Source organism: Myotis brandtii, unplaced genomic scaffold (assembly GCF_000412655.1).
Source record: "Myotis brandtii unplaced genomic scaffold, ASM41265v1 scaffold51, whole genome shotgun sequence".
Classification (NCBI taxonomy): Eukaryota; Metazoa; Chordata; class Mammalia; order Chiroptera; family Vespertilionidae; genus Myotis; species Myotis brandtii.
The window spans coordinates 2979872-2991399 of NW_005369442.1; the positions used below are offsets into that span (position 1 = coordinate 2979872).

The 11528-nt window shown below is 40.6% G+C and overlaps 2 protein-coding genes and 1 pseudogene across 4 annotated transcripts in view; 2 read left to right on the forward strand and 1 right to left on the reverse strand.

Moving 5' to 3' along the window:
• The window catches only part of SRP72 (signal recognition particle 72kDa), a 31105-nt gene extending 25372 nt beyond the window's left edge, over window positions 1-5733 (forward strand). For 2 of the 3 annotated variants that reach the window (XM_005877173.2, XM_014548476.1), the window contains 2 exons: window positions 2255-2414; window positions 3695-5733. In XM_005877173.2, coding sequence (XP_005877235.1) covers window positions 2255-2414; window positions 3695-3872 — 338 coding nt within the window. In that variant the 3' untranslated portion in view covers window positions 3873-5733. Of the gene's footprint in view, window positions 1-2254; window positions 2415-3694 lie in introns of those variants that run through there. The other variant, XM_014548477.1, reaches the window with a different exon arrangement.
• On the reverse strand, window positions 1384-1948 carry LOC102260445 (annotated as a pseudogene).
• Window positions 5734-7037: 1304 nt separating the features above from the next.
• Window positions 7038-11528, forward strand: part of ARL9 (ADP-ribosylation factor-like 9) — a 12911-nt gene continuing 8420 nt past the window's right edge. The window contains exons 1-3 of the mRNA XM_014548464.1: window positions 7038-7047; window positions 7285-7341; window positions 7649-7779. Coding sequence (XP_014403950.1) covers window positions 7038-7047; window positions 7285-7341; window positions 7649-7779 — 198 coding nt within the window. The remainder of the gene's footprint in view (window positions 7048-7284; window positions 7342-7648; window positions 7780-11528) is intronic.

Sequence of the window (11528 nt, forward strand, 5' to 3'; positions counted from 1 at the left end):
TGATACATTAGGCTGCTTTTGGTTGTAAATACCATAGAAGCCCATCAAACTGGTCTAAGAAAATTTGCTGTTTATGAAACTGTCAGTGATGTTAGCATCAAAATCAAAGTTGGTTGATCCAGTAGTTGTATCTTTTTGTTCTGCTGTACATAAAACTGGATCCCATTAGAGTCTTGTGATGTTTGTTGGAAAAAGGACCACATACTTGTCATTTATATCCATCAGGACAAAGGGTCCCATTTGGCAAATCTTTCCCATTAATCTGATTGGGCTAACATAGGTCATTGTCCAGCCCTGAACCATCCAGGGCAGTGGTTCTCAACCTTGGCTGCACATTAGAATCACCTGGGAATCTTTTTAAAATCCTGATTTCTGGGCCTCATCCTCCGGAAATTCTGTTTCTTTGTTATGGGGTGGGGCCACAACATTAGTAACAAAGAAACAGAATTTCCGCCAGAGCATGATGCCCAGAAATCAGGATTTTAAAAAGATTCCCAGGTGATTCTAATGTGCAGCCAAGGTTGAGAACCACTGCTTTAAGGGAACAAGTGATAACTAAAGATAATAGCCTGCCATTTGACTTTTTTCTATATTTTGTGGTTTCCAGATGGGCATATTTTAAAACTTACAATTGATATGTGCTTATTCTAAAAACAAAGTAAAGTAAAATAAAAATAAACAAAAGTAATAGACTTCTATTGTAATAGAATTGCATAAAGAGTAAAAATTCCCAACTCCAATTTATGCTCCAAGAAGTGATTAACTTTTTTCTATATAGAACATACATATACATTTACATGGTCAGTCAATAAAAGGTTTTACAAAGATGATAGGAACATATCAGGATAGTTTCTTTTCTGTTTTAGACTGTATTGTGCAGACTTTTTCCAAGTTATTAAATCTGGGTGTGCTTCACTTTTTAACCCATTGTATAGCTTGCTATAGTAGGGGTATATTGTAATTTATTTCATCGTTCTTTTTCTGGTGGACTTTAAGTTTGCTATTTTAAAGGCTATCAGAATATTCTTATGGATTTCTACAGGATAAATTTCTAGAAGTATAAATTTTGACTGGTACTGCCAATAAATTGCTGTCAACAAAGGCTGTACCAGTAAACACTTCTGCTAGTGGTTTTTGAGTGTTTCCCATTATCTCACCAACACTGGGTTTTATTACTGCTTTTAGTATTTGTTGGTTTGGTAGAATTTTTTACCCCTTTCTGTTAGTGAGGTTGAGCATCTTTTCACATGATTAATGACTTTTATTTCTTCTGGCTTACTCTAATTACAGCTATGCCCATTTTTCTTTGTATGAGTTATCTCTTGATTATGAAGAACTTACTCTATATTAAGAATGTTAATCTGCTCTGTTATATAATATGCATTTTTTTTTTTACCATCTGATTATTTTTAATGTCCAGAGTTTAAAATACAAGGAGCAGAGCTTCCTCTCAGACTCAAGTTTATAAATTCTCAATTGGCTTGTGAGGCCAGTAGGGTTACTTCTTTTTGTCTAATTTGGTTTCTGGGAAGACTTCATTCAAATCCTCGATGGTCATCTGGTCAAATGGAATTATTATGTTCTTCTTCTCCAGCTCTTTCTCGTATTGCTCAATCCTGGTCTTTGAGAGAGACACAAACTCAGCACAACTTTTCACATCTTCTTTTTCTTCAGCATCCACCAGGGCACTGTACTTATCCTCTGGCACAGGAACCTTCAGGGCACTAAACTTCTTCTCAAAGTCATCTACTAAGCCGGCCTTCGCCACATTGGCCTTGTAGTAAGCCCAGTCGATAGCAGGTGGTTTCTCAGGTAGAGTAGCCAACCTGGAGGTGAGGGTCTCATTCCAGGATTTCAGGGTGTTAGCAATGGCCTTCTGGTTTCGGGGTATGATCTCCCCAAAAGCTACCCAGGCAATGGTAATTAGAGCAAGTTTTCACCCAGCCATCTTGTGATCCTTCACCGACCCCTATCATATGCATTTTTTATTCTCATAAATATATCTTTTACCAAATGAAAATTTAATTTTTTATATAGATACATCTGTGAAATCTTTTCCTTTATGTCTTCTGAATATTGTATCATGCTTAGAAATAAGGCCTTTTTCCCTGATAGATTATACAAATAAAACTTTCTCAAACTTATTTCAGTTTTAATGTTATTTATTCCAAGTCTTGGACATAATGTTTAAATGATTACCTTGAAAACATTATGGACAGATTCCTCATTTCTTCATCAATTAATTGTTACACAGGAAAACTGCCTAAGAATTATGACCCAAAAGTGACTCCAGATCCAGAAAGATGGCTACCAATGCGGGAACGGTCTTACTACCGGGGAAGAAAGAAGGGTAAGAAGAAGGATCAGATTGGAAAGGGGACCCAGGGAGCAACTGCAGGAGCTTCATCTGAACTGTAAGTCATTGCTTCCTGATTGAGGTCACCCAGAGCATAGGTTGATCTTTCTGAGATTGACTCAGGGTCATTAGTGTGAATTTTAAAATGTATTTTAAGTATGAGAAGTACAGTCAGATATCTTTGATGGTTTTTTTGAAAAATATATTTTTATTTCAGAGAGAAAGGGAGAAGGAGAGAGAGATAGAAATCAATGATGAGAGAATCATTGATTGGCTGCCTCCTGCATGCTCTCCACTGGGGATTGAGCCCGCAACCTGGGCATGTGCCCTTGACCAGAATCGAACCTGGGACCTTTCAGTCTGCAGGCTGACGCTTCATCCACTGAGCCAAACCAGCTAGGGCATCTTTGATGTTTTGCAATACGCTATTGTAAAGGAAAGAAAATGTGGTATTTCTGGTTGGATTGTATTCTAAATACTTGGATTTTAAGATTGTATCATAAATAATAGGATTCCAGTAACTTCAAAAGTAGACTACATACACTGAATCATCCAATAAACTAAATATCTAGATAAACAAAGATATAAATAATGTGACTAAAAAGAAGTATTAAAAATGTTGCTGCCCTGGCCAGTGTTGCTTAGTGGTTAGAGTGTCAGCCCACACACCTGAGGGTTTGATTCCCAGTCAAGAGCGTATACCTGGGTTGCAGACTTTGAACCCCGGCCCGATCGGGAGTATGCTTGAGGCAACCAATCAGTTGATGTTTCTCTCTCCTCTTTCTTTCTCCTCCTCTATCCCTCTCTTCTACTCTTTCTTTAAAAAAAAGTTACTTGCCCTGGCTCAGTTGGTTGGAGCGTCATCCAGTACACCAAAAGATTGTGGGTTTGATTCCTAGTCAGGGCACATACTTAGGTAGTGGTTTGATCCCCAGTTAGGGGATGTATGGGAGGCAACCAAGCAATGTTTCTCTTCCCCCCTCTTCTTTCCTCTCTCTCTAAAATCCATCAAAACATATCCTTGGGTGAGGATTTAAAAAAAATGTTACTAAATAACTCATTTGTATATGGTAGGATTATAAGTCATTTAAAATTTTTTCTTTATTTTCTAAGCCTTCTAAGAATTGGCATGTACCATATATTACTTATCCTTTGATTATAAAGCACTAAACATTTTATTCAAAAGGGATAAAGAGTTGGGGAACCCACTTTAAAATAAATAGAATGTGTGGGAGATTATTAGGGGTGGAAAGTGAAATTCACATATGTATGTTTTTATAGCCTTTTTCTTTGTTGAATGTATGAATGACTGACACTTTCCTGATCTGATGATTTCAGGGATGCCAGTAAAACTGTGAGCAGCCCACCCACCTCCCCAAGACCTGGCAGTGCAGCAACAGCATCTGCATCTACAAGTAATATCATACCCCCAAGACACCAGAAACCTGCAGGGGCTCCAGCAACAAAAAAGAAACAGCAACAGAAAAAGAAGAAAGGTGGAAAAGGTGGCTGGTGATTAGAACATTCTTGTTGCAGACTATTTTTCAGCTAGTCTTAGTGACACTAGGAACATAATAAAGGTAACACAGCAAGAAGCACAGAGCTGCTCTCTCTCCCATCCCCACATTTTCATCAGATTATTTTCTTGTGCATCAAAAAGGAAAACATCTTCCTCAAACTCTGCCTAGTCAGACTTAGCCTACTTGTACCACCTAGCTTTGCACAGATGATGAGAACTCAAAATAATTGGGATTTACCCACCTTGATATCTGTTTCTTTGTGTGCTGATCTGGAGGTGTTTTTTCAGTTTCACAAACAAGGCATGTTATCTAAGGTTTCCTAGGTTATAAACAGAAGTTACTTCTGCTGTTTTAACTAGAGTCTAAAGACACTTGTTCTTATCTAGTCCCACTTTAAATTATGTCTTAGAAGGTCTTGGGAGACTGAAAGTGGAATCTTCTGAGCATTCCAAATATCTACTTAGAAATATCATGTGATAAAAAGGGACCTTATTAGTACACTGGTGTTCTTCACTTAGTTACATGAGTGGCCACAGGAAAACCAAATGTTTTGATTAATTTTTACCATAAATTCTGTTATGTGATATTGGAATATGGGATATTATATATATACATATATAGTAATAAAAAGTATGTATGTGTATATGCATATATACACATGTATATAAATTAGGACTCCTTTTGCCCCTGTATCAGTTTCAGATTATGATAACATGGTGCTTTATAGCACTATAAAGAACTCAAAGAAAACATCAATGTTGTAAGAAGCTGACCCTTAGCAGTGTTCTTAGGTCAAATGGGTTTGGATGGTCTCAATCAGATTTAATGTCCCCTATCAAGAGCATGAACATTGACTTCCTGTGTAGAGAAGAAATCAGTAGCAGAGTTCAGTAGCAGGCAGTATTAAAACTCAACAGTACTGTGTGGCCCAATTAATAAATACTCAGATGGCTCCTCTTTCTTGTTAGGGCAGTGACTATACATTACCCTTCCCAGAGTGAGGGAGTGTTATACAGTCAGGACTGCGGTGTTGGTGTTGCTCTGGTCTTTCCTTGGTTATAAGCCACTTTCCCATTGAACAGCTGTGAGACAGATGCCCACTCTGACTAGTATTCATTTTATGTACCCCAGATAGCATTGAATTTAGATTTAAGACTTATTTCCTTGTGATCGTATTACTCCATCCTTGTTAATAAAGTGCTGCTGTGTTTGACTCCGAACATAATGAAACATACTGAGACATCTTCGAAGAGTTTTTTAAAAGGCTTTCCTCCTTTACAAGAGTAAGAAATGTGGTGCTGCCTTTCTGTTAACATAATCAGAGTTTGCAGTGGCATCTAAACAAGAGACAGGCTTACATATGAATGGTTTATTATGGCATAATACTTTTTGAGCTCTCAGAGAATAGTCTTTTGGTAAGAGTGACAGATATTCATTCCTTCTAAATATATACCCCAGTACAAGAATAATTGTTAGTAAATTTGTTATTTAGGATTCCATTAAATTTCTGTGGTGAAGGATAATCACTTTTTAGGTTTAACTAAGCTACCGAATTTTGGTGAAAATAATCATTAAAATTTTGACACAAAATACAAAGTGAAATATATGGTTTTCTAGCCAGTCATTGCTATTACCAGTCATTACTAAGCAACTGAAACCTCAGTTCAAAGAAGTTATTGTCAAATTAAGTGTAAACATCTACATTAACTTTCTGGTAATTATTTCTCTTTTGGACAGCTCTTTAACCAGTGACATATACACTTTGTATATATGTGTGTGTCTACATTTATAAAAACCAATATGGATACATCCATTCACTGTGGCACATTTTAAAATAAAATATTCTAGCAGTGAGTATGGATTGAGATGTTTTGGGTGTTGGCATTTTATGGAGGACTTCCTGGTTGGTACATCTGAGAATTTTTTAAACTGAGTAAAAATCTCAGAGGATTGGCCTGCGGACTGAAGGGTCTCGGGTTCAATTCTGGTCAAGGGCACATGCCCGGGTTGTGGGTGATCAATGATTCTCTCTCATCATTGATGTTTCAATCTTCTATCTATAATAAAAAAAAGTATAATATGCTAATTAGACCAGACATCCTTCCGGATGTCCTTCCAGACAAAACTGCAGCGGGCGGGGCCATGGCAGAGGTGGCAGAGGCCCCTGGCCACGGACGGGGGCTGGGGCCAAGGCCCTTGCACAAATTTTGTGCATCGGGCCTCTAGTAAAAATATAAACATAAAATTCTCTCCAGCCCCTCTCTGCAAAGCTACAAAGCTAATTTAATGGGGTTAAGAGACCCCAGCTTTAACTTCACTGAAAATCCATCATGTTGATAAGTGTATATAAATAAATTGAGGAGCAAACATTATATTAAGTTATTAAGTACAGGATTTTTAAGACTACTTGAATACTGCTAACAAACACAGCTGCAACACTTAAAGCCTTCTGGATCCTGCCATTCATTGTTCCTTACAAGCCTAATTGAAACATAGATCTGATGAAGAAAAGTCAGTTTATTGTGTAAGAGAATTTTGTTAGTTTTTGAAATATACTAGAGTCCAATTTAACAAAAGAACCATCCATATACTCAGTTAAGAAACATTACACAACCTTTGAAAAGCCCAGTGGATTTCCTAATTTGTTGCATATTTGATCATTTGGAGCAAAAAAAAAAAAAAGATTTTAGTTTTTATTTTTTCAGAGAGGAAGGGAGAGAGAAACATCAATAATGAAAATCATTGCTTGGCTGCCTCCTGTACGCCCCCTAGTGTCGGGGGGCGCGGGTCAGACCTGCAACCGGGGCATGTGCTCTTGGCCTCAATCGAACCTGGGACCCTTTAATAGGCAGGCCGACACTATCCACTGAGCAAAACCGGCTAGGGCTAGTTTTTTTAATACCCTGCATTCCTAGTAGCTATGATCCTGGCAGACTTAATTTGATCAAGAATTTTTAAAAGCGAAATAGAATTTGAAATCGGGACCATTCACGTTCCTGTTTTCCCTTGAGCATCCTGGACAATTTCTAGATTCTACTAGTTAAGTTGGCACAGGCTGGAGGGCGAGGAGATACCCGACTTTGCAGGCTTGAGATGACTAACGGGATAGGCGGGGAATCCTCTGAGGACCCTCAGCCCTCTGACCCCTCGGGGTTCTTCTGATGGAGACCCGTGAGCTGGGTGGGCGTGGAGATCATTCGGGAGAGGTGAGACGCTTAAATCTGGGCTGCTTGGAAAAGGCCTTTTTGAGGCACCCTGCCCAGCTCAAGGGAATCGCGCCATAGGGCCCCTCCCCAAGGGTGGCACCTGGACACGCTTTTTCCTGCGTTGCCTACCTGCCACGCAGGGCTTTCAGGTCCCTTTGTCTGGACCTGACCCTGTAGCTCCTTCGCCTTCTTCCGCCCTCAGGTTTGGCGAATCTGCAGCACGCAGCCCCGGGAGATGAGAGCGAGTACCAGACGCCCGGTGGGTGGCAGCCCGCACGCCGTAGTGAGTGCGGGTGGGGTCTACGCCACGTGCATCTACGTGGATCTACGACTCTGCCTGCGCGCCCCCTCCCGCCCCCACAAGGGCCACACCTGCCAAGACTCAGGACCGCTGCTCCAGCGTGCGGGCGCGCAGAAGGGAAGGAAACGGGGACTGGAGATGGAGAGGGGGAAGGGGAAGAAGAAAGAGAAGGGAAAGGAGCCGGAAAAAGGAAAGGAGGAAAAAGAGAAAAGGAAGGAGGTGGAGAAGGAGAAAGCTAAGGATAAAGAAAAGGAGAAGGGAAAAGGGAAGGAGGAGAAAAGTAGAAGTAACGAGGAGGAAAAGAGAAAAGAGCGGGAGAGAGAGAAAGAGAAGGAACAATTTAAGGGAAAAGAGGACGACAACAGAGTCTTAGGAAAGCCCCTGCTGGAGCCGCCGGTAAGAGACTGATGCCTCGGCCCCGCTCCCCAATGCCGTCGTTCAGGCCGGAGCGCCAGCTCTGTTACGTCCCAGGCCCCGACCCAGGCGGGAGGGAATTGCGTCTGCTTCGGGGGCTTTTCACCTGTGTCGCTTCTACCGCCCCTTCCCTCTGCCCACCCTCACCCTAACCCCGAGCTGCATCTCAACCCTCATCAGAGTCCAGTGTTGAAGAAGAGCCGCAGGGAAAGGTCCTTTTGCGGCCCCACCTCTTCCACTGCTCAGAACCAGGTCACAGACCGCCCCCCCAACACAGAAACCCGCAACACAGAAACCCACCCTGAACGCTCACTGCACACGGGCTCGCTCTCTCCAAGTCCTTCCTGTTGAGTAAGTTCTTTGGCGGAAGGTGCGGGGTTCCTAATTTGTGCCGGCTGGGTTTTGGAATTGTCTGGACCTTTTCTGTGGGCGTTGGTGGTTACTGCTTCCACTGTTTTCAGACATCCAGAAGGGATGGTCACAAAGGTTTAACGGAGAGATCTCAGAAGCTAAAAGATAAATACCTATGACTCCACTTATATGAGGTACCTAGAGTAGTCAAAACCATAGAGACCATAGGATGGTGGTTGCTGGCTCCTCGGGGAGGGAGAACGGGGAGTTAGTATTTAATGAGAACAGTTTGTTTTACAAAATGAAAAGAGTTCTGGAGCTGGATGGTGGTGATGGTTGCACAACATTATGAATGACTGTGCTTCATACCACTTAACTGTATGCTTAGAACTGGTTAAGATGATACACTTCGTTATGTGTATTTTACCACAGTTTTAAGATTGGGGGTGGGGTGGGGAGAGGAAAGAAAAGCCAGGCATCATTTGGGTCAGCTTAGTGAGCTCTGTGCTCCTGAGCTCCTGGGCTCAGGGCTGCTTCCGGTTCTAAACAATGTAATTACTCATATAGATTTGATCTTCGGGAAAACACAGACTGCATAGATCCACCTGTAATTAAAGGAATAATTTATGACAAGGAACAGTGGTGTTAGGAATCACATTTTTGTGTCTGAACTATTGCTTTACAATAATCCCAGATTTCCTTAGATTATAAACATAATGAAGCATGTGGTTTAGACTAAAAAGTAAGCAAAATGTAAAGCATCAGCGCCTGCTGAATTTCTAGATTAGGGGGAATGAACTTGGGGCCAGTGATGTGGTCGGAAAGGGAGTAGGGAACTTTTTTTTCTCATGATATTTCACAGGCTCTAAGAGGTCATTATTTTAGGTAACACTAAGAAAGAACAAAAAAAAAATGTTTCCAACCAAAGTAAGACATACCATGGATTATAAAATCCTCATTAAAAGATATTAAAATGTGAAAAAAATTATCTTAGAATTGATTAAATATTGAGGTATTCTGAGAGGGCCTTTGGTGGAGATAATGCGGGGGACACAAGCCACACCCTGTAGTCATTTCTTGGTGCCACCATTGCTTTAAATGATGCAGTTTTAAACCATCCAATCAAGTCTCCTTTGTACATCAAGTCACTCTTCCTTACCAGTCACTCCCAGAATGACATTATAACTTTTAGATGCAGGCCAGCCAGTGTGGTTCAGTGGTTGAGCATGGACCTATGAACCAGGAAGTCACCATTGGGCTGGATCCCCAGTAGGGAGTGGGCAGGAAGCAGCCAATCAGTGATTTTCATCATTGATGTTTCTATCTCTCCCTCTCCCTTCCTCTCTGAAATCAATAAAAATAGATTTTAAACAATAGATGTAGATGGGAGGGAATGGGGAAGGAGATTGGGATGGAGGTAGGAAACATCTATGGAAATACCATTTGCTTTAAAACCATCAAGAATTTAAAAACAAACATGCACTTTTTCAAATTCTGTTATTCGGTAGGTAGTCTTCATAAAGCATGCTTTCTACATAAGTCTGTATTAGACCAGACCTTAAAACAGTGATGGCGAACCTATGATAAATGTGTCAGAGGAGACACGCGAACTCATTTTTTTGGTTGATTTTTCTTTGTTAAATGGCATTTAAATATCCTATATAATAAAAGGCTAATATGCAAATTGTTCCCTTGGGAGCTTGACTGACCGGAAGTTCAACCGCTTGCTATAACATGCACTGACCACCAGGGGGTGGTGTGGAATGAAGGAAGGCCCTGATCGGCCCTGATCGCTGGCCAGGCCTAGCGACCCTGCTGTGTACAAATTTTGTGTACCAGGCCTCTAGTATAAAATAAATATCAAAAATATAAGTCTTTGTTTTACTATGGTTGCAAATATCAAAAAATTTCTATATGTGACACGGCACCAGAGTTAAGTTAGGGTTTTTCAAAATGCTGACACGCCGAGCTCAAAAGGTTCGCCATCACTGCCTTAATACATCTTACTTGCACATGAATCTTATCTATATATATAAAAGCCTAAATGACCGACTGTTTCTGTGAACAGTCTGGCCGAATTGTTGCTGATGGCCAGTAGCTATGACGTGCACTTGACCACCAGGGGGCAGATGCTCAAAGCAGGAGCTGCCGAGCGACAGCAACTTTGCAGAGTGCCCTCTTGCACTCCAGGACCCCTCGGGCGATGTCAGACTGCTGGTTTCAGCCCTATCCCTGCAGGCCACGCAGAGGGACCCCACCTGCCAGAGGGACCCCGCTCATTCCACAGACGCCTTTCGAGCCCCAGTGCCATCCCAGGTGCTGCCAGCCGAGGAGGGACAGCAGGAGGTTGACTCCAGGGTGTATCCGGACCGTCTTGCCCAGTCCTGCCCCACTGGCCACCTTCTAATTAATTTCCTTTCAATGTGCATGAATCCATGCACTGGGCCTTAAGTTAAAAAATAAAATAAAATAAAATAAAATAAAATAAATAAAATAAAATAAAATAGGTGGGATAGACATTCTGGTGCTGTTGGGGATCTTTTTTTTTCCCAACCTGAAATCTAGTCTAAATCTAATGTCAACATTTAGTGTTCAATGTATAAGATCATTGTTATTTTTAAAACAGTGTCAATGAAGACATTTACTGGTGGGGTTTTTGTTTATTTTTTGTGCATGAGAAACTTATTTAGTAGGCTGCTTGGGAAATAGATTTAATTTTCTGTGAACAGTCTGGCTGAATTGTTGCTCATTTATTACTATTTACATTGAAATTTGTACTGTAAAAGTCACCTTTCTGAGCACTCTGAACTTTCTATTTCTTTCTTCATACCAGCTTGCCCTGTTGTCCCTCAATCATTTGTCATAAAAATTTCTAAGGCTGGTATGTTGATGGAATGTTTCTAAAGTTTACATCTATTTCAAGAGGTTTTAACATCAGGCTCGAAAATATATGCTCATTTGTCAGTGGAACTGATTTAGCAACTTCTATAATCCTAGCCTTGTCATTTAATCATGATATTTATATTTAAAAGTATTAGAGGGGAACCTTGCCTTAAGAGCTTTTAATCTAATGATCCAATTGGAAGAACAAGACAGATTAATGAGACCTTAGATCAGTGGTTCTCAACCTTCCTAATGCTGCGACCCTTTAATACAGTTCCTCATGTTGTGGTGACCCCCAACCATAAAATTATTTTCATTGCTACTTCATAACTGTAATTTTGCTACTGTTATGAATCGTAATGTAAATATCTGATATGCAGGATGTATTTTCATTGTTACAAATTGAACATAATTAAAGCATAGTGATTAATCACAAAAACAATATGTAATTATATATGTATTTTCCGATGGTCTTAGGCGACCCCTGTGAAAGGGTC